The 22,158-nt window shown below is 43.6% G+C and overlaps 2 protein-coding genes across 3 annotated transcripts; both read right to left on the bottom strand.

Moving 5' to 3' along the window:
• Positions 1 to 16,229, bottom strand: pip5k1ab (phosphatidylinositol-4-phosphate 5-kinase, type I, alpha, b). Of its 2 annotated transcripts, XM_084472251.1 has the most exons (17): positions 16,162 to 16,219; positions 13,895 to 13,933; positions 12,079 to 12,113; positions 9,600 to 9,692; positions 9,174 to 9,304; positions 8,960 to 9,077; positions 8,261 to 8,413; positions 7,640 to 7,939; positions 7,286 to 7,521; positions 7,097 to 7,180; positions 1,778 to 1,826; positions 1,613 to 1,697; positions 1,305 to 1,463; positions 1,077 to 1,209; positions 900 to 962; positions 692 to 791; positions 1 to 525 (listed from the first exon to the last, which is right to left on the bottom strand). In XM_084472251.1, the coding sequence occupies exons 1-17, from the start codon at positions 16,205 to 16,207 to the stop codon at positions 523 to 525; spliced, it is 1,827 nt and encodes a 608-aa protein (XP_084328377.1). In that variant the 5' UTR covers positions 16,208 to 16,219; the 3' UTR covers positions 1 to 522. The 2 variants fall into 2 exon arrangements, with proteins under 2 accessions (XP_084328377.1, XP_084328376.1); XM_084472250.1 differs by lacking the exon at positions 13,895 to 13,933 and having other exon boundaries at positions 16,162 to 16,229.
• A 630-nt stretch (positions 16,230 to 16,859) lies between these two features.
• On the bottom strand, positions 16,860 to 21,697 carry ecm1b (extracellular matrix protein 1b). Its single transcript, XM_084471312.1, has 10 exons — positions 21,448 to 21,697; positions 21,130 to 21,201; positions 20,986 to 21,030; positions 20,741 to 20,758; positions 20,347 to 20,630; positions 18,823 to 19,043; positions 18,263 to 18,536; positions 17,681 to 17,895; positions 17,416 to 17,503; positions 16,860 to 17,330 (listed from the first exon to the last, which is right to left on the bottom strand). The coding sequence occupies exons 1-10, from the start codon at positions 21,512 to 21,514 to the stop codon at positions 17,169 to 17,171; spliced, it is 1,446 nt and encodes a 481-aa protein (XP_084327438.1). The 5' UTR covers positions 21,515 to 21,697; the 3' UTR covers positions 16,860 to 17,168.
• Positions 21,698 to 22,158: the final 461 nt, after the last annotated feature.

Raw genomic sequence — 22,158 nt, 5'->3', positions numbered from 1 at the left:
CAAACCATCATAACAGCGTTGTGTCATCACAGCACACACATGAGAATGTCAATCAAGGATTGTGAGAGCTTTGCAAAGTATTTAAGTATAATATTGTTTAAAAAGAAACCTTGCTGCATAAGGGATGACTGAATAAATGGACTATTCTGGCTGCTTGTGACGCGATTGCGTGCATGGTAACGATATCTCTGTAGATCACACTAGCATCAAACTATAATATTATTTTACGTCCAGCAGCATCCACCCTTGTTGTGTGGATGGGGAGCGCCTAACCAACCAACCAGCCTAACAACAAACCAGCGTCCTCTTCCTCTCCACCACAGCTTCTCAGTGTCACCAGTGCCAGTGTTCACAGCCCTCCAGCCTGCCTCACAGCAGCAGCCCCCACTGCATACGTGGGTAAAAACACGATGGAGGGGGAGGGGGGGGGCTGGATCCGCTGTGGATGCTCTTCTTCTCCACTGCCACCCACCATAATTCTCCCAGAACCGCTTTGTCCTCGGATAACACCGGACACGCTTTTTACTGTGGGATGAAGAAGAAAAACAGCCAGGGGAACATTCAGTCACCTCAGGCTCCCATCCACAACAGGAACAGGCAGCAACCAGAGATATAGGCACGGTATTTATAGGGTGCATTATGTGAGCAGGGTTGTATGCGTGCATGTGGGCGAGTGTGAGCGATGCCTTACAAAACAGATGTTGGTCTCTGGGATGATATCCGATAATGAAACCACATCTTCATTTTCAGACAGGTTGCCAGAATGGTCTGCCGGTGATTCTGCTCCCATACTGACACAAAAGGAGTTGAAGGAATAATTGATTAACCAAATATTCCAGACACCATGCAGGGAGAATGTGGAGCAGTGGGACAAAGTGAAGATCTGTAGCCGTCAGTACCTGTGAGAAGCACCCTGGTCATGCTCCGTATTGGCAGGTTTGTGCACTTCCACCCCAACCGAGCTGCACAGCGAGGAGTCATACGTTTGAAACCAACAGGAATGCCGTGGATGATCTGCCCCATCAAGGGTCAGGCAAAATAAGACTCGAGTAGAGACAACACGGTATTCCTCTCACCGTCGTAGAGGAGAGGAGGAGGCCATCCCTGCGCTGCCCAGAGAGGAAGTGGACAAGTTGGCCTCGTAGTCAGCAGCGTTCTCGGCCAGGGGTGGGGTCCTCGGTACGAGATCCGGTCTGTCCGACTGCATGCCTGACCGCAAAGAACATTCATGAGGACCACGCCAAAATCTGCAGGGTCACCAGCAAGCTGCGTAATGTGTCGGACTCTCATGACCTCACACTCACCACTGTCTCCCTCCGCCTCGGTGCTTTTGAAATGGCTGTGGTACGTCCCCCTGGTGTCGCCTGTCGCCTGAGAGAGCGGGGTGGGCCCTCCCAGGGTAGGGGCCCTCCTGAGGCCCCCGGGGCCCCCACCACGGCTCTTCTTAGATGGAGAGGCTTTCACTGGAAGGAGAGACGAAGAGAAATGATCACTCATTATTTTTATGATTTCATTATCTCCAGCTAATCCGACTAAACCCATTTCTCACAATACTCGTAATTACGATATCAACATTTAATAAATATTGTTAATGTCGCATACAAACACTTACGTGGAATTTTCTTGAACACTGTATTACACATGAACTGCTGGAACCGCTCAGCGTAGAAGCCCGGTCTGTGAACTGAGACCGTGTCCTGCAATGGAAACCATTGGAATCAGTGGCGTTCTGGTGTGGTTCTCATGTAGGTTGGCTGTCCCATGAGCAGACTCTTACCCCGTCGTGGACCAGGGCCTTCCACGAGTGCTCCAACTTCTTAATGAACCTGAAGCATCAAAACAAGGAGAGGTGGAGGGCGAACGTCAATCATTTTACTTTATAACGAGATCAAATTAATGTCAAGAATGGGTATATTTGCCCAAATAATTCTGTACAAATAATGTTCTCATAATGCTTATTCCGGCAGTGTGAGTTGGCTGACTCCACTCAGTTAACTAATCCATACTCTAACATACTGTTAAAGTCAGACACTACCAGCTTTATGATTATGACTGGTATATGCCACAGACAAATAAAGTGGCATTATTAACTATTACAATGCATGTTTTACTGATTAAATGAATATTGGTTTTACAGGGCTCATCTCTTAAACACATGGTGGTAAGTCATGCTGGTTTAAGATCAGGTTAATAAACAAGGTGATGAATGGAATTTTATCAAAGACCTCACTTCATATAACTAATGTGTAATCTGTAACTTCATGCAACTACAATGTATAATATGTAACCCTTTATGTAATTCTTGCAAAATTACTGTATTACTGTATATACAGAATGTAGTGTGGACAGCGGGGGCGGGAAGATGAATGTTAATGGGGAACGGGAATGGCCCATAGATTAGAGCATTGTGATTGGCCAAGGGCATGTTAGGGGTAGCCACACAATGGGGGTTATAACTCGGGACCTAAAGATCGTTCGGGAGTTCAAACCAACTCAAGTTTCTGTTGCTATTCTGTGCAGTCGCAATAAAGCCTTGATTATTCAACCCTAGTCCTTCTCGACCTCTCATATTTTGTATTAGATGGTCGGTTTTATCCACAACAAGGGCCAATGCAAATTTGACAATATCAACTTGATCCCAATTAGGTGGATATCTTGGGAAACCATTGTACAATTTGGACATTTGACCCCTCTATTGAAAGGTCTAGGCAAATTTCACAAATGATAGCAAACCAAAAAAATTGCACTATGGGGCCACAAGATGGCGATGAAGAACATGTGTTCTGATATCTATTTTCCTCTGAAAACCTTGTTAATTCCCAAAAATGGATTTGTAAACTTTAACTTTCAGACTCTAGGTTACCGTGTATGGTGGTTTATTGCGATCAAACACAACAAAACAAACAACAAACAACTTTATGACAAAAACAACAACCTGTGTTGCTGTCTTGGATGTAACTAGAAAAATGTTATTAGGTGCCAAGCACGAAGTGCGAGGAACCTCTTGTAATTCTTAGTTTTATTATTATTCCGCCGCGTTTGCATTACACAGCCAAAACCGCTCGCACGCTTTTTATGAAAGTTACTAGAGCTGTAGAGGTTGACCCAAGATTAGCAGACAGCAAATATTACACTGATTGGCCCAAAGGTGGCGTTATACCAACTGTCCAAAAAATGCAAACTTTGCACAAGCATATCTCGTAACCGGTTTGACCTACACTCACGAAACTTTGCTCGCGTGCTGTCAAATTTGTCCATTTTGAATTCCGTGGTCTTGTATTTGCTTTTTTCGCCTTGTATTTGAACAAACTCCTCCTAGGGAATTTATCGGATCTGCTTCACAATTGGTCAGTACAGTCAAAAAATGGTGCTGAACCAACGCCGTGGTATTTGTGACTGTACATTGAAGGGCGTGTCTGTGGCATGCTGTCAAAGTTGGCCGTTTTGAATTCCGTGGTCTCATTTTCACTTTTTCGCCTTGTGAATGAACTCCTACTAGGGAATTTATCGGATCTGCTTAAAAAAATAATTCTACACGTGTCCTGTGAATTTCATATTCATAACTATATTCAAACTCTCCACAGAGTGGAAGTTTGTCAAAATTTGACGATGGCCCAATTTAAATTTGGGCCTCAGCTGCCACTAACGCCCGTATTCCACCGGGGACGTAAGCGCCGCGGAACGGCTGCGCCGCGGAACGGCTGCGTCCTGTGCCCTGCGTCAATCCCCACCGGGCGCGTAACGGCAGCGCGCCCTTGCGAGCCAGCCGTATTCATGCGAGATCACGAGATCACGCGATAATCCTGAACGTTTTAACTGTGTGGATAAAGGAAATCCTTTCTGACATTGTCTTTATAAAAAGGATGATTGATTTCGTAAATGATTTTATGTTGCTCCACTTCGATAATAAGTCTCTCGTCGTCCATGTTGCCGACCCTCTGAGACACTTTGATTGATTGACTGCTGACCTGGTGCCACCGGTCATGACGTAATGTTGATGTGAAGTTGTTTAGGCTTCATGAGCGGAGTATTGTGTTTTATTTTGAAAATTGACCGGATGCTCTATGGCTTTTATTATTTCTCTTCCTGCCCGATCTGCTCTGTGGAAATTGACGCGGTTCAGCAGTGGCTCGCGTCAAAATAGAAGTGCTGCGTAAAGATGGCGCTGCGGTGCAGAGCGCCGCTCCTGGGACGCTGCTGAGACGCGCCGCGGCGCGCCCGGTGGGGATGGTTTCATTGATTAGAGTGGCAGCGATCAGCAGCGGTGACCGGTGGAATACGGGCGTAAGTCGGTCCCGCTCAAAGCAAATTGCTTGGAAGGGTTAGGTTTGATGGTTTATTGGTCGGTAGGGTTAGGTTTGATGGTTTATTGGTCGGTAGGGTTAGGTTTGATGGTTTATTGGTCGGTAGGGTTAGGTTTGATGGTTTATTGGTCGGTAGGGTTGGGGTTAGGTTTGATGGTTTATTGGTCGGTAGGGTTAGGTTTGATGGTTTATTGGTCGGTAGGGTTAGGTTTGATGGTTTATTGGTCGGTAGGGTTAGGTTTGATGGTTTATTGGTCGGTAGGGTTAGGTTTGATGGTTTATTGGTCGGTAGGGTTAGGTTTGATGGTTTATTGGTCGGTAGGGTTAGGTTTGATGGTTTATTGGTCGGTAGGGTTAGGTTTGATGGTTTATTGGTCGGTAGGGTTAGGTTTGATGGTTTATTGGTCGGTAGGGTTAGGTTTGATGGTTTATTGGTCGGTAGGGTTAGGTTTGATGGTTTATTGGTCGGTAGGGTTGGGGTTAGGTTTGATGGTTTATTGGTCGGTAGGGTTAGGTTTGATGGTTTATTGGTCGGTAGGGTTGGGGTTAGGTCTGATGGTTTATTGGTCGGTAGGGTTAGGTTTGATGGTTTTGTGACTGTATGTTGTAGGGCGTGTCCGTGGCGGGGCGGTCGGCTCAGCGGGGCGGTCGGCTCAGGCTTGGCACCTTAAACGCTGCTCGCAGTTTTAATTTTTAATGTTTTTTTGCCTCTGGTTCGGCACGTTTTACTGGCATAGTGTTATGGTTTGGACTGTTGGAATCAGTGGAGTCTCAGCTTTTTTATATATGTATATCTATACATACAGACACACCAGTGGCGGCTGGTGGTTTTTAAAGTGAGGAAGGAAGGACTGCTCTCTTGGTTGCCATTGGCCTGCTTGCATTAGTTGCGTATGATGGCATAAGTATGTGAGACTCAAGTTATTTCAGGGTGTTTTGATGGACTAATAAATAGCAGGGAATGATAATTATGTAAATAAAATTGATACAAATCAACCAGTGACAGCATTGTACTTTGAAAGCTGTTGGGCAGCATGTCCAGGGGACATGGGGAGGGGAAGGGGTTCTGCGATCTGATCGCATTTCTCGAGCTAGATTACACCGTGCCATGTCGCCAAACTATGACGCGTGCGCCTGGAGAAAATGTACAGCGAAGCGGCAACAAGAAAAATGAAGACACAAGACCAAAAGTGATGCCATTTAAAATGCATCATGCTCTGAATCATTCACTAACATCCTTTCCAATAGGGGTGTGCGATATTACGATATTAGATTGTGAACGATTAAAATGTCTCAAATGTCTCTGCGATCTGCCTTTACAGACAGATCGTTAGTGTCATGCTACAGTAGGGCTATCACTTTTTATTCGATATTCGAATATGCATTCAAATATGACGTGACATATCCGTATTCAAATATATATAATTGATATATAAAGTGCCATGTGTGTTTTTTACAGTCTATGATTAGACTGTTTGGTTTTTACTTTTTATTTTATTGTTTGCCATGTCATCCAATCGCGGGCGCACTAATCAAGCAAATAATATATCCTGATTTGAAAATGGATAACGCACGGAGCAGCAAGTCTGAGCGGTAAATTGCGACCCCAAGTCATCCCCGCTGACAGCAACACGCTGTATTGGTGGAGAGACACGGGCTGCAACAAATACAAGCTTCGAATAAATACAAGCTTTGGGAGAGAGGACGAAATTCCTCCTCTGAGTGGGTGTGACTATCTAAGGGGTCTGAATCGTGCCAAAATATATTCACAAATATGAGTCCTGGCTGCGCTATGAACCAATAAGCAGGAGCCCTGGCTGCGCTAAGAACCATTAAGCAGGAGCTCTGGCTGTGGAGCAGCCCGGAGGGAGGGGTTATCCACTCAAGTCTAGGCTACAAGAACCAAGTTACGAACCTGCTCAGTCGTATGCTTCGTTTCCACTAGCGGTGCGATACTGTTCGTTGCGTTTCAATGCGGCTCTGTTCGCTTATATTGGCGTTTCCACCGAGCGGTGTGGTTCGGTGTGGCTCTGTTTGCTTATATTGGCATTTCCACCGCCTAAAGTTGGGCAAGGTCCCGAAATAAACACGCTGAGCCTACCTATTTTTTTCTATTTTCTGAAATCACTTTAAAAAGATCCAGTTTGGTATGACCAGGTCGCTGATATCTTTGCAACACAAACCGCGAGGAGGATTGACTTGATCTATAAATGAAGTCCCTCAATCTTAATTGGCTTAACACCATAACCAACATTCTGAAACATCCATTAAAGGTCCCATGGCATGACATTTTCACTTTATGAGGGTTAGACGGTAAGTAAGGGCATTTTTTATTCTCAACAAGGTTAAGGAGGATCTTCCTCCCTCTCCTCACTGATATACACATACACACACACGTCATATATAAATTACGTGAAACGACGGATATTGATGTGCATGTGCAGTTATAAAATACATAATTCTTGTTGCATGCTTCTTATTTTCTTCGGGATTGGACAAATATGTAGTTTAGCTAACAATGGTTATGATAGACTAAGTTGAGAATCAAACTTTTCTGGTGGTGTGTCACATGACTTCCTTTACATGCGTTTAAATACCTTGCCACATCTTTGAAATTCGATCTACTTATGGAAAGTCTGCTTCTGAATTCTGCAAAAGCCCAGAACTTAACTTAAGCAGCATTTATTGCTTAATATTTACACCTTCCCACTCAGCCTTATGGATACAAAACAACAGAGTACATGACTTAACAACACCCCACAGGGTCGTTCCATGCACTGTACACCACCAACCTGTAGGACTGCAGGATATCGATGATGCCGATGTAGAACAGCAGCCGCTCTCCTTTAGCGTTACGCGCTGGGATCCCCCCCATACTGCATCCACAAGGTCAGAGGAGCAGACACAACCAGGTGTTAAGAGGTGTAAACAGCTTATGGTCGATTGAATCCATGCGGTTGGTGGAGAAGAAAGTAACTCACTGGTCCTCCGAGTCCATGGCACCTTTCCCCCGGGCCTCTCCCTGGATCGACTCCATGGCCGTGCAGTAGAGACTCTTCTGGGTTTGAGGTCGGCGCTGGTCTGGGGTCACGGCCCCCTCCGAGCCCACACTGTCACCCGACGGCCCCCCCACGCGCTCCCGCTCTCGACTGGCCAGGTCCAGGTTGTGGATGCCCACCAACAGGCTGTAGTCCATGATCTTGAAGCTCTGCAAGAGCTACAGCAGCATATGCACAATACAAGATAACATGTAGTTGCATGTCGACGCAGGTACTTGTGGTTTTGCCCTTTTATTCAGGCGTAAACCAACAGGCAGGTGCTTGTGGCCGACTCACCAAGCAGTCTCTCTGGATGGTTTTGCAGAGGGCATTGTAATTGTCCGCTTCCAGCAGCAGACCCTCGGGCATGTCCTGGATGAAGTCCAGGTCCTTGTGTGTGGGCACGGCCTTCTCCCTCTCCTTGGGCGAGGCCCTCCTCTTGTAGGTGGAGCCCTTCATGTCGTACTTGAGGTGCATGGGGACGATGCGGGGCAGAAGGTTGTTCATCACCACGATGCGGATGTTCTTGCCGCCCGCCTGCACACAGTACAGCCCGTAGAACTTGGGCAGCAGAGTGCGCTTGTTCTGGTTCAGATTCTGCATAGGAGAAACGATAGTCGTGTTATTATAACTCGATTTTAGGTGAAGACTAGATGGCATAGCCTACATGAAATAGAACAATAGTTTTGTTATTATAAATCTAGTTTGATGATTGTAGGCGTAGCCTTCATGAAATAGGACAATAGGCATTATTTATATAATCTCATAAAACGGTCATTCAGCAGATGCATTCGTCCAGAGACAGCTACAACCAGACGTAGAGCTATAAATGAGCAAATATGCAAAATATGATTAGAATCATTATTAGCTATAATCTAGTTGCATTGGGTTTATCTGACGCTTGTGTGGAGGACTCACCATGAAGTATCCTGGCAGGAGTTTCTGCAGAAACTCTGCCTCCTTGTGCTGCACAGTCTTGATGATGAACTCGTCGTCACTGGAGACATAGAAGAGGGATCCGCTGGCACCCGAGTTGGACAGCTCGATCAGTCCATCGTTACACAAAGAGTACTGCAGGGAACAAAAGTTCACACTGGGATTCAAGATAGGAAGTAGACTTCCAAAAAATAATGATGAAACCATAGCACCGTGGTGTGTACTGGTCTGGTTGGGAACAGAACCGTGGTGTGTACTGGTGTGGTTGGGAATAGCACCGTGGTGTGTACTGGTGTGGTTGGGAATAGCACCGTGGTGTGTACTGGTGTGGTTGGGAATAGCACCGTGGTGTGTACTGGTGTGGTTGGGAATAGCACCGTGGTGTGTACTGGTGTGGTTGGGAATAGCACCGTGGTGTGTACTGGTCTGGTCGACAGCTGCGTGCCTAGCGCTTTACTCTGTAAAACTTGGCAACACTTTACTTCTTAAAACATGTTTTCCAAATGTTGGCTTATTCTTGGACAAAATAATGATGAAGGGTAATCCAATATGTGTTGCTTGTAGCAGAGGTTGCATTTCCCTTATTTAAGGATACTTTAAGTTATGTCTGGTTATTGAAAGAGGGTAAACTTAACTGAACAACTTTCATAAAGATGATATGGGAACCTATGGTGTACTAACCAGGTAGTCGTCAGGCCGAATGCCAAACAGTTCTCTGAAGTAGCGGAAGGCAATAGGAGCGTAGGTCTTGAAGCGAAAGTCACTATAGTGATGAGCAGGGGTCAGGTTACTGCCTTCACTGTAATCAGAAATAAGCATCATTAGTATGATAGAGAAAACTATACACAGAGTCTAACCATGTTAAACAGCAGCACCTTTGACTGCGGTTACTTACCTGGGGAAGAAAATGCTTTCAACTACCACAAAGTCCTGCATTAGCACATCTCGTTCTGCTTTTTGGCTCAAGCTGCCAACGGTGTGAGTGATGCCCAGCTGAATGGCACCTTTTAAGGCTGAGGATGTGGTCTAAAGAAGATGGGGAAAATTCAAGATGTGTCTTTTTTGGACCCGGCAGCTTATGTGGATTACAGTCTCTTGGAATTCAACCCTTAAAAAGCAGGTTTTGGGTGGGTTGGTCCGTTATTGCGTTCACCATGGCAGAAGAGGATAAGTGTTTCTAGATACACACGTGTGTGTGTGTGTGTGTGTGTGTGTGTGTGTGTGTGTGTGTGTGTGTGTGTGTGTGTGTGTGTGTGTGTGTGTGTGTGTGTGTGTGTGTGTGTGTGTGTGTGTGTGTGTGTGTGTGTGTGCGCCCACAGACCTTTTTGTAGGTGGTTTCTCCAGTGGTGGTCTCAACACCCCGGTGACCAATTGTTTTTTTCATACTCTGAGCAGCAGCTGCAGAACTGGCCATCTGAGGAGAAGGGGAACAATACAATATGAAAGGGGTATTAAAGGACACTAGGGGTGTGGTGATACTTACAATACAATTCTATCATTTATTGTACTTGAAAGGAAGGTGAGACATCTACATCAACTTCGCCTGACTTCTTCATTACTGTCTCTCACCTGTACTACTAAAGATCCCATATAATGCTTTTTTAGGGTAAATAGTTGCATTTGGGGTACTACTAGAATAGGGTTACATGCCTGTATGTTAAAAATACCTCTTATTATTCTCACACAGTTAATTTCTCCAAAACCAATTTCAGCATCTATCAAAAACTGTAGACGTTTTTACACTGCCAAATATGCCCATCTTATGCACGCCTTTTTCGCGGCACTGTCCGCGCGTTTACACTGCCCGAGGTAAATTCTCTGCTTGAGCTAGTGATGGCAATGCGATACCGAAGCGCCGATACGTGCTTTGAACCCTTCGCTATGAAGCACTGCTTCGACGCTTGCTTCGGTGTGGAAATAAGCATGTGACACATGACGTCCGAAGCAGAAACCGTTTAGTTTCCTGAATGAACGACCTGACTGGTTCACGATCCAATCAGCTGATCGATCCATTCTGACCGGCTGCGACGTTTTGAATTTGAACGCCAACACGTTATAAGTGTTCTAAACCATGGATCATTTGTGTTATTCAATAACTTTGCTATTGCATTGTTGCTTTTACGTATTGGATCATTATATCATTCATCTTCATTCAATCTTTGAGTGATTCCCAGCCCCCTGTCATAATTCGACAAGCACAAGCAAGGCAGCCCGCTGTCATTAATTTACATCTGAGGGCGGCTTAGCTCAGGAGGTAGAGCAGGTAGTCTTGAAATTGGAATGTTGCTAGTTCGATCCCCGGCGATCTTATTGTCGATTGTCACAGTTTTACAAGCACACCCAAGCCAGCAACCTATGCCATATTTTCCCAGCACTCTCCTCAATAAAACAACAGTCATCAATCTTTATTTGTAAATATAACGCGTGCGTGCGTGCACATCAACTCATTTTCAAAGCAAACATACGTTAAATCCACTGCAACCTTGCACTTCACCAGCAGAGGTCACTATCACTGAAGCTTTGAGTAACTAACCTATTTCCGAAACAATTGGCTAAACGCTTCAATGCTTCATAAAAAGCTTCATTTGCCATCACCAATTTACGGGGGGGGGGGGGGGGGGGGGGGGCTTGGGTAGAGGCATTGCTGCGTTGTCGAGACAGAGACAACACAGCGATATCAACATGAGCAGTTCTAAAAGGAGAGAAAGTGAGATGGGAGAGAAGGTGATGCAGTCGCATTAAACGAAGATGGGGAAAGATGGTGCGATCTACAAGAAAGATGCAGAGGCTTTTTTCGGGATAAAAAACAAGTGGTCAGCAAAATAAAGAATATGTCGGCGTTTTTGCACTTGTAAATATTTAATCGCGTTTGTAGCCTACACTCAGATGTATGCTCTTATTGAACCGGCTTGGCAGTGTAAAAACGCCTTGTTTTGCATCATGACGGATTAAGGCCCCCCTCCCGAGTAGCCCAGTCTGCTGTGATTGGTCAGCATGCCCACTCTGTTGAGATTAGTCGAACGCTTTGCGCGTGTCGACAAATTCACACCCCAGAGGAGTTGTAAATATTGTAGCCGGAGGCGACGCCCAGTCTGACGTCACACTATTACGGAAGTAAAGTCTGAGCGCAAATGAGCTGTTTCACATACTTATTAGGGGCCGTTCTCAGAGGGCGCGAATACTCCCCCTGGCTCAGAGTTATATTTTTTCTAGGTTAGCAGACGTAAAACATACATATCATGTCATATAACAGTCTAAAGCAAAGGGAAAAGTCGAAAAAGCATGATATCACCCCTTTAAGTGACGTACTTGATCCCACTACTGGAGCACGCTGGTCTTTTCATATGAAGCAAGATAGATAGATTTGTTGCCTGGCATGATTCAATGGTTTATCATTTTGTAGCGCAGAATTGCTTTAGTTTTACTTGATTACACTGCTATAGGCCAACAAAGAACGACGTGAAGGAATCCTGGTTCCATCTGAAAATAAAGAGCATAACATACCTAGTTTTGATGCTGCAATCAAATAATGTAAATAACCACCCTTGCTTGCTTGGCACTTCAAGCCATGTTCAATTGAAGGGTTTTGTGGCCAAGGCAGAAGCGTGACAACATTTGGTGAACACATTTACATATTATGCACCCTATAAGAGGAACGACTACTTTTCTTAACTGGGTTAACTTATTTTTGTGGCAACAAGAACTCCCTGACACTCTAAACCCCTCGGCCTGCCCAGACCGACTGGATCAACATTTACTTCCTCAGCAGTGAGTCTATTTCAGAAGGGACCACGCCTTACCTCGGGAGACGCCACTTTTCGAATCCCGCTTGACCCTGTGAGGAGACAAAAAACACAGACATGAGTATAAGGAAATACAGCATGCAGAGCAGAACCACTGGTCAGCGTATCAAATAAGAAAAACAGTCCAATGTCAGCTGTAGAAGTTCATCAGTCTGGTGTCTAACTCATTTGGACTGAAAGCATTTGCCATGGAATATTTTGACTGAATGATTGAGAAGCCCTTTGCCCGTTAATTAGCAGAGCTATTTTCAGCCATGTCCGTATATCTAAATGACCAAGAGTGAGCCATGCCCTAATTGTAGCAGTAGTAACCAAGCGCTGCTCCCAATACTATGACTGCATGAACTGGAACTACTTCTCTCTTGAGCACGCTGCTCTAGATAGGCCTCCACCCCAAGGACCTGTGTAACATAACTAGCTCACAGCCAGCCAAACAGAGTCAAACTCTAACATCCTAGCATTATTGTCGAGTCACAGTCAAGTCATATTGCTCAATGCTTCAAGGAAAGCATACCAATGAAAACATTTTAAATGAAGAACCTAGGCCTGGACAATAAAACAATAAATTATCGTATCGTGATAGACTTTTGATCAATATAAATATAAAACATGTTCAATAAATATCGATAAGAGACTGGACCATCGAATCTAGCAGCTGGGTTTGTTACACAAACACGGTTCCATACTTATTTACCATATTTGAGTTTTTCATTGTTGTATCGACAAATATTGAGTATTTATCAATGGAGAACAGTGGAAGGTCATATGAAGTCCAGCATGGTAATTCCTAGTCTTTTTAGGTCATTACAATTATCGATAGTTATCGATATCTATCAATATGATCAAGTTATATTGTGATATGTCTTTCAGCCGTATAGCCCAGGCCTAGAAGAACCACATTTCATTTCAAACAAATCCAAAAAATAACAATATATGCAGTTTAATTTTCAACCATTCCATTAGTAGGTCTGCTTTAGCCTGTAACCAATGGTAGCATCTATTTTGGCATAGGAGGAGGTCATTATAAGCCAAAATGACCAAATTAATTTATGGATGCACTGAAACCGAAACCAGTACAGTATTCTATGCTATTTTTATCACTGATACTGAAATAAATCCCAAAAACACTATGTTCCAGTCTGCTGCAAACGCAGGTGGGGTCACGACGCCCGGTGACTTGGTTTTTCTGGAGCACTGCCTGGGCAGCGGTTTACCGCAGCGTCCGAGCAAAAGTTGAGCTTTTCAGAAACGTATTGTATACCGCTACGGTGTAGTGGATGGTGAAGCTATACCTGTACCTGTGGCCTTGTCCGAGGGTTAGGATTCCTGGACACCTATAGTATATTGCCACGGTGTGTGGCGCATGTAATTTACAACATCACTCATTGGCGTGGGCCGTAACCGTGGCAATAACATGCCTCCCTCTTACCTAGAACTCCCCTAACACATTTAAGATCTAAGTTTTGGAATTCCCGCTGAAAACATGGGTTCACTTGCCATTTGCACCCAAATGTAAGTACTTGTACTTGATCTGAAAAAAAGTGGAATCAGTGTATCCGTAGTTTAATTATCTAATTAGAATAAGTGTAGGATAAATCATTAAAGCATTTGCTCAAAGATGATGCAGTCCTGGTAGCAGACATCAATGCAACATAAGGGAATGCCATTGCAATGCAACCTCATCATGTAAACATCTCAGTACACACGGAAACAACACCATTCCACCATCTATACTCTACTCTTGTTAGGCAAAACACACGACGACACTCCTCATGCAGTTTCTGCTGAAACACACGCACACACATGCAGGTACCTCGCTGTAATGCTCTCCGCCAGAACTGAGTCCTAATATCTGTGGAGCAAGATATGATCAACCCGAGGTATGCTAAAAAAATAGAATATAGAATCTATGGCTGTGGCTTTTACTGTTGGTACATCCGCTGAATTATGTGGCAGACCACTCAATATGTTGTGTCACCCTGTGATAGTGTGCGTGCGTGTATAGATAGATGCCCCCACAAAATCACCCGAGTCTATTTCCAGATGTATTCCCACAGTCATTGCTGGTAATTGTTGCATGGCTTCAAGCAGGCCATACTTGCATTTTGCCAATGTGTTGATCTCTTCATGAGTGGGCTTCTCCCGTCTCATTTTCACATTCCTCTCTAGGTTTTCCTTTTCATATGCAGACGGCCCAGTCAGTGTGTGTTGTATGCGTCCTGCCGTAGGGGCTGCTGGGGCCTCATGTCACCTCACATGTCAAACTAGGTTCAGCCCCGTCTTTAGGGGTACAGAACGACACACCAACGGTGTGACAATGCCCTCCTCCAACATTTGGATATAAATGCAATCTGATAAAACTTGCTATTGTTTATGTGGGGGTGTAATCATAATGTCGCTATGGAGCCAATCACAACCATCGGTGGCATTTGCAATGCTTTCCATCACATGTAGGGTTTGTAATTGTTGTTTAGGCTCATTAAGCACTACGTATACATTTACTTAATTTAGCAAAGTGTTAAAATGGGGAGATGAGTCATTCTTGAATCCTACTGGGTTTCAACAGACTATTGGTTTCAATGGGAAATCAAACACGCTGCCAAACATATTTAAAAGTCTGATGATAGTTTCCATCTGAATCTCATCTGTTATAGCTGCATCAACACAACTGCGGCACACATTAGTAGGACAGTGAAGAGAAGTGCCTGCTTCTAGAAAGCGCTGTTCTTTTCATACAAACCAATGCAAAACATGGCAGCTTTGCTGCTCTGACTCAACGTTTAATCATCAAGTAACTTGAGGCAAGGTAAACATTGTAAACAGTCTTGTTTCTATGCAACTACATATGACTGGAATAACAGCCACCTACAGAAGACCATTCAAATTGTTGTAATTTTAGCTCACAAAATGAATGCACAGACATAAACATCTTCAGACAAAATATATTGAATGTGAAATGTGTCTAGACGGCCAGTGTAATTAGCCTGTCAATTATATGTCAGCCATCTGTCCCTCTGTACAAAGCACTCCCCAGTGCCAGTTCTCTTCACAGGACGTCTGATTTACACAGCACTGGTCCATCTCTACATCGTTTTAGTAAGTGACTGATGGATAGAACTGTCTTGCAACAAACAGAACCAGAGACCCTCCTGGCACACTTCTTGAACACAACTGAACTGATCTAATGACAAGGGTCTCTGGTTCAGCACATAGGAACGCAGATAAGTGGAGCACAAAGGATTAATATATTAAAGACGTGTCGGTGCTCTGTTCCAGTCTAGGAAAAATGAATCACAAACCGTCATCATATAAAATGTTCATTTGAATAAAGATACACCAGATGAACGGCAGGAATCAGAAGCAATGTCTACTGCACAAATAAACACACAGGTTGCATTTAAGTAAATACGTCGCTTCATTTACAATGGACCACCAAGAGCAACAGGAGGGGTCGTTCGTTATAACCATCAGTGTACATGGGATTGGCAGCCAGTCTTGAGCGTTCACGTTAACATTACAGATAAGGACGTCAATACATTAGGGAGGAGCGGGGGCCGATGTCCGAAGCATGGTTCGTCGTTTCATCGGCAAAGAATGTTAATGTAGATCACTGCCTGGAGTGGATTACCCCAAAATACATTGTTAACCAACAAGATACGATCAACTAAGGAGAGATAACAGTGTAGTGGGCACTGCTTTGGGCTAGCTGTTGTCTCGTAGCCGCAGCGGGGAGACTGGCCATTATACCGGTCTGGTAAGGAACCACACGTTTTATTACTAAATAAAAATCGTGATAAACAACGTAAAACGTTGTTGATGGTTCACTTATTTTTACTGACAGCGTACCCACACGTCGGATATCACATTTCCCCTGCCATGTTAGCGCCACGGCGGCTAACGGGCTAGCTAACTCCGAGGTCTATGAGTTAGCCAACCCTGCGAAATTAAGTTCGGCGACCGTAACTGGTTTTGAATAAGATGTGATACAGTAAGCGTATCGGCTGTAATGCAATAACGATACGCGGTTGTCGAATAATCCTACGTTAATAAATGTATGCGGATTCGATCGATGCGAGCTACCTGTCGGGGCTGCTGATCCCGGGTCGGCTGCAGCGGCGGTCGCCATTATGGTTCTGACTGCTCGGATAGCGGCCAGCGCGAGCGTCTTCTTTCTGCTCTTTAACACCCCTAGTGGACCAGACTGGCAGTACACCTAGTGGACCAGACTGGCAAGTAACTCGTTTAAATTAAATTCAATGTTATTTGTATAGCCCTTAATCACAGGTACTGTCTGAAAGGGCTTAGCAGGCCTTATATTTATGTAACCCCCCCCCCCCGACCCAGCCCCCCAAGGGTGCAAGAAAAAACTTAATTAGCATGGAAGAAATCTTGAGAAGGAATGCAGAGTGGGAGATCCCTCCTTCCAGGGATGGTCAGGAGTGCAATGGGTACCATAATTGACAGACATACATACATACATACTTATATACAGGCAAAACATTTTTGAATCTATGATGGGGTGCATGTAAACACATATTACTGCTTGCAATAGTAATTTGCATGCGAGTACTAAAACACCTACATCTATATACAGTATATACTCCAGGATACAAACGTAAAAGTTATTTGTATAATACAATGGATTGTATCATTTTAAATGGATTTTAAACGTTTTATTACCATCTGTATTTATAATCACAATATAGAAGCTTGCAGACACCCTGTTTTTATGTAAACCGCAATGGCAATATAAAGTAAAATAATAAAACAAGAATAAGTACAAGGGTCAAATGTTGATTTAATCAAGAAATCCCAATACATTTCCAAAGAGGAATATTACTTACTAATGATTAGTATGTGACACAGACCACTGTCTAATATACACAAACATGGTTATTTCTTCTGATTTATCCTCAAGCACAGTGTATGTGGATTACAACACACTAAGAAGCACTGCCTGTAGTTTAAGCTATAATAGGTCTACATGTTATTGCTAAATGCAACATTCTTTATGAATGTGTTCCATTTCTTCTCTTATTTCAAAGTGCTCACTAGGCTCCTATCTGAATAAGATGTACATAATGGCTTTAGGAAAGAGGACACTTCTTCGTCCTCAGGTCTATCTTAATTTGCTTGGAGATGGCATTCATCAGTATTTTGGAAATGCATTTGGAGGAATTCACAGAAGTGGTGCAACACTTGGCTACAAATGGAGCTCTTCTTGTTGAGCAAATTCCTTTGTTCTTTATCTGTAAAGAAAATCAATGTTTATATTAACACAAAGAATTATTGTTCACAATTGACTGTAGCCCCTCATAGAAAAAAACACCTCACCTTTAGCTGAATACAGGAAGTTCTCTGATTGGAAGAGAGATGGCAGCACTGTTTCACAAAATTCTGAATCGGAAGTCCTGCCAGCAACCTGTTAACACAATATCCAAATCAGTTTTTGTTCAACATATGAACAAAGAAAAGATTGAATCATGGATAAATAATTAATGTGGATATTAAGTAAGTGCTAGTATTTCACAACTCTACATGAAAAGTAAGAAACATAAAAAACTTAAAAGTAAAAGAAAGATAGGTTTGGAGACGGTACTTCTTTTTGATGAGTTTGTGAGTTTCACAGATCTGGCCAAGTGAGGCGTTCTGCAACGTGGGAGTATAAGTCGTCAGGTCGACATTATAGCCAGCAACGGGAGAACTGGAATGGAAACAATCATATCTCTCCTGGCCCTCTTCCATTTCACAACAATGGTATTTCAGCTTCCTCTCGTTGTCCTCTCTGCAGAATCTGTCCATCTCCTCCCGCCACTGAGAAAACACAAGGATATATAGAGACATGGTTATATAGAGACAAGGTTATATAGAGACAAGGAAATATAGAGACAAGGTTATATAGAGACAAGGAAATATAGAGACAAGGAAATACAGAGACAAGGTTATACAGAGACAAGGTTATACAGAGACAAGGTTATACAGAGACAAGGAAATATAGAGACAAGGAAATATAGAGACAAGGAAATATAGAGACAAGGTTATATAGAGACAAGGAAATACAGAGACAAGGTTATATAGAGACAAGGAAATATAGAGACAAGGCAGCAATTTAGGTCAAAGGATTTGCTTAAATTTCGAATAATTACAAATGCTCCCATGGTGTGTTGATGCCAAGGTTTACCTTTCCATCCGCACACTCGAGTACTTCCTGTTTTCTTCTGCAGCACTGTTTGAACCCCCGCTCCAGGCGGTTGACGGCCTTGGTCTGACGGACCAACCAGCCGTAGCCCCTGCCTGGTAAGCAGCGGAGGTCATAGAGCGGGCGCAGCTTGCGGTGAATGCAGACCGATTCGATGTCGTCGGCCCCGGGGCGCGCGGGGGGGAAGCTGATGCTCACGTTGTTGGACAGACTCCTCTGCTGTATGGTGCCTCGGAGGCTTTTCGGTGTCAGCGTTCTGTGAACAGGACCATCGGACATCGGTTAACTCCGTGCACATGTTCCGCAGGGATGTCACGATGACAATAGCACGCAATCAGATCAAATATTAATCTAAATATATATTTAGTTGATTAACCGTTTGAAATATTAAGCAAGATAGAAATATAAAAACATGCATTAGTATTATATTTAAAAAAGGGGATTTATCAGCATTGCTTTATGTCAGTAAATAGTGTATAAACACAGTAAAAACGTCTCCACTAATTGACATATTCATGATGCAGGGCACCGCTTTAGTACACCTTTGCGGCGTGTTTCTCGGGCATGTGTCAGGGTTGAAGGAGAAGCTGGACTGCACAGGAATGGGGGACACCGGGAGCTCCTGCGTGGGCAGGTAGGAGGCATTGGGAGCGTCGTCCTGGAAGCACTTGAGTTGGGCAGAGCCCTGTTCTTTACAGCAGGAATACACTCGGTCCTTCACAGAGGTGTCCATCTCACAGAAGGTGGCCACCATCTCCTTCCACTGTAGTGTGTAGAGCACATAAACAAAACACCTGGTTAGTTATCATGATGTAGGAGCCATTCAGCGGTGTATATTGGTGTGTGTTGCTGCAATCAGTGGGTGGCACTACAATTGAATATGTCCCCAAATTAGAGGACCTATCTGTATTCAGATAATGTTTAGGTAAGGTCACATGGTTTTACCCCAAAATACTAACACACACACACACACACACACACACACACACACACACACACACACACACACACACACACACACACACACACACTTTCAAAGAGACTCCAAAGTACATATTAAGTATAACCGTTTCCAAATCAACATTGGCCTAACACAGCTCAATATGAAAAATAACTTGACAAAGTCAAAGATGAAAACTTCCTCAACCAGCAAAGTGACCAGCAACCAGAAAATGTAATAATACAGACAGTCACTACAAAATGCATTTATGATGGAAAGTTTATGTCCAAAGATATATACTTTTTTAACAAAGTTGAACCATTGTATATTTCAAACTCCAGTGTTTTTAAGGTATGTCACTGTTCTGTATCTCCTCTACAAACTACTGTCTGTATCCATTTCTCCTCTACAAACTACTGGTCTGTAACTGGTTGAAAGAAATGTAATGGTCACACTGCACAGCTGCCCCACAATTATCTTGCACTTTCCAGCTTAGATCGACATACCAATAACTTCCCGTGCACTGATTCTATACTCATGACATTCAAGCACACTTATTGTTATGTTTTTTATAAATCTGCGGGTACATGCCTACTTCCTGGATAGTGTTCATGATGTAACATTTTTAAAAGAAGCTGTACCAAAGTAAACCCCAAAACAGAAGGATCAACCTTTGAACGAGAAACAGATTTCGATAACATTGACATTCCTCTGGGCAGACCATCTTTGAGCCTAGCACTCTGCGCTCTGCTCTCTAGCTCAGTTTCAGAGCTCAGGAATGTGTTTTTTTGTGATGGTGTTTTTTTTTTATTACCATCAGGAAGACATTCTGGTTTCTATACTCCAACAATGACAATGACCTTTAATTTGTAGAAACTCTAGGTTTCTACAATTAAGGTTCAAATTCAAAGTACAGCTGTGGTTGAGTGCATCATGTTTTTATGCTTTAGGCAACAGTATTCATGTTTCCCTCTTATTATTGTTGCACATGTTAGTGCTTGCATATCAAATCTTTTCCTGGTATGGCAAATTACCTACAACAAACCTACTTTTACGAGTGTTAAATCAATAGGAACTTAAGGAAATAAAGGTTCTTTCACCGATGAAGGACATTGAGAATGCTTACCGCCTGTCTGACACAGCACAGCGTCAGGTCCTGATCCCGGGTCTGATTCGCTGCGCAACACTCGCTGAACAACGACTCGGCGAGATTGACTGCTAACGCCCTCCGCTTGAGCTGTCCAAACCCAGAGGCGGGGAAGTAAGTGTCTGGGTAGCGAGGCCGGTGGTCCCCGTGGAGGCAGATGGCCTGGAGGTTGTTTGGCATGGGTCTCCCCGGGGGGAACTCCACTGGGTAGTTCAGACTAGGTGGTGCCATACCAAAAGACCGAGGCCCAAACGCTGGAGGACCTGCCAGTGGAAGGTTTTGGAGGAGTTGATGGTCATGAATGCATTGAAAACAATTAAGATTCTTGCCACTAAAAGTTATTCTGGTTTGAAACTAAAGTATTTAATCTTACCTATTTCACTTAGTTCTCCTAACAAAGTCCAGGCAGAAGGGAGCAATGGCCGAATAGAATAGAAACGTATATTAGATCATCCAAAATAAAAGACACATGGTGACAACACCTCTGGAGACCAGAGTTTGGAACATCACCAGTTCATGTGATCACTATCACCTACTTTGTACCTAAATCTAGCATCTAGTCAAATCAATCAAATCAGATTTGATGCGTGATGCATGAAAACATTTGGGTAGGCCTACCATTTGGTTCCATCTCTACTGCAACACGAATCTCCTGGTGCGTAGCTGGTTTGTGTGTAGACAAAGGAATTGAAACATTAATACATTCATTTGCAATATAGTTGATCACTCTATTCTTGAGAATAATGGCTTAATATAGGCTACCTCTCATGAATTCATCCATGTCTACCTCCCGTTGCTCTACCATCATTTGTTGCGGGAACATCCTTTGCTCCTCTACGACCAACATACGGATTACACAGTTAGTTAGAGAGAGAATTAAACACAAAATAAATAAATAAATAAATAAAAGTGCGAAACAGCAGTATACGAAATTGTAACCTATGACGAATAGCATGAGGTTGCAACAGGCTACAATGACACAAACTCAGACGGGTACTTTTTTTTTACAAGTATTAAACGTGAAACAATTTCCAGTAAGAAATTGAAAGTAAATCAAGTCAACAAAAGACGCTCCCTTACCTCCACTCGCTGGGCCGATCCAAAACAAGCCCGCACACGCACACACGAGAGTCCAAGACCAGTCCATTGAAACGGGGGATGATATTCAGATGCACGATGTGTGCCTTTTGCCTTCTTATTTGTCAACTATATTGCAATTCTGTGCTCCTAAAGTAGTCTATCGTCCCTGTCGTAGCTATCGCCTGTTGTTACACACAGTCACGGCGTGTCGACGCCAGTGGAGGTCTGGCCGCTGAACAGCATTGTTGACGCTTGTTGTGTAATTTGAAGGAACCAGGCGGAGAGAAAATGGGAAGTGAAACAGTTTTCCGCCATGAGTCATCGGTGATCATCTGCAGCCTCGGTCTTCTGCAGAAAAATTAATGTTATTTAGACCTCGTGTATTTAAAGACGAACATTAAACTTTACATCCTACACCATTTCTAAAATATGTTTTTTCTTGTCACACACTGTTCATTATGCCTTGGGTGATTAGGTAACACACATGTTTATTTATTGTGTGTTTTATATTCCGTGCAAAAATTCTGGATCTAACTTTGTGACCTTTACATGTTTACATAACTACTGTGTCTCCTGGACTCACTGCCACACACACACACACACACACACACACACACACACACACACACACACACACACACACACACACACACACACACGTGAAATTCTAAATAGGAACAGTATGCCCTGCCCGCACTCTAAGATAAGCCC

Source organism: Micromesistius poutassou (genome assembly GCF_964030765.1).
Source record: "Micromesistius poutassou genome assembly, chromosome: 8".
Taxonomy (NCBI): domain Eukaryota; kingdom Metazoa; phylum Chordata; class Actinopteri; order Gadiformes; family Gadidae; genus Micromesistius; species Micromesistius poutassou.
Note: the sequence above shows the minus strand (reverse complement) of the source record. Positions and strands in the feature narration are given on the sequence as shown.

Excerpts from the sequence above, each read along its gene's own strand:
- ecm1b (XM_084471312.1), bottom strand. The coding sequence starts at position 21,514 with ATGGACTGGTCTTGGACTCTCGTGTGTGCGTGTGCGGGCTTGTTTTGG. Across the intron at positions 19,044-20,346 it reads TGTGCTGTGTCAGACAGGCG|TGGAAGGAGATGGTGGCCAC; the intron begins GTAAGCATTCTC and ends TACACACTACAG. Across the intron at positions 17,504-17,680 it reads CACAAACTCATCAAAAAGAA|GTTGCTGGCAGGACTTCCGA; the intron begins GTACCGTCTCCA and ends TTGTGTTAACAG.
- pip5k1ab (XM_084472251.1), bottom strand. The coding sequence starts at position 16,207 with ATGGCGACCGCCGCTGCAGCCGACCCGGGATCAGCAGCCCCGACAG. Across the intron at positions 9,078-9,173 it reads GAAAGCATTTTCTTCCCCAG|TGAAGGCAGTAACCTGACCC; the intron begins GTAAGTAACCGC and ends TTCTGATTACAG. Across the intron at positions 7,522-7,639 it reads CCATCCAGAGAGACTGCTTG|CTCTTGCAGAGCTTCAAGAT; the intron begins GTGAGTCGGCCA and ends ATGCTGCTGTAG.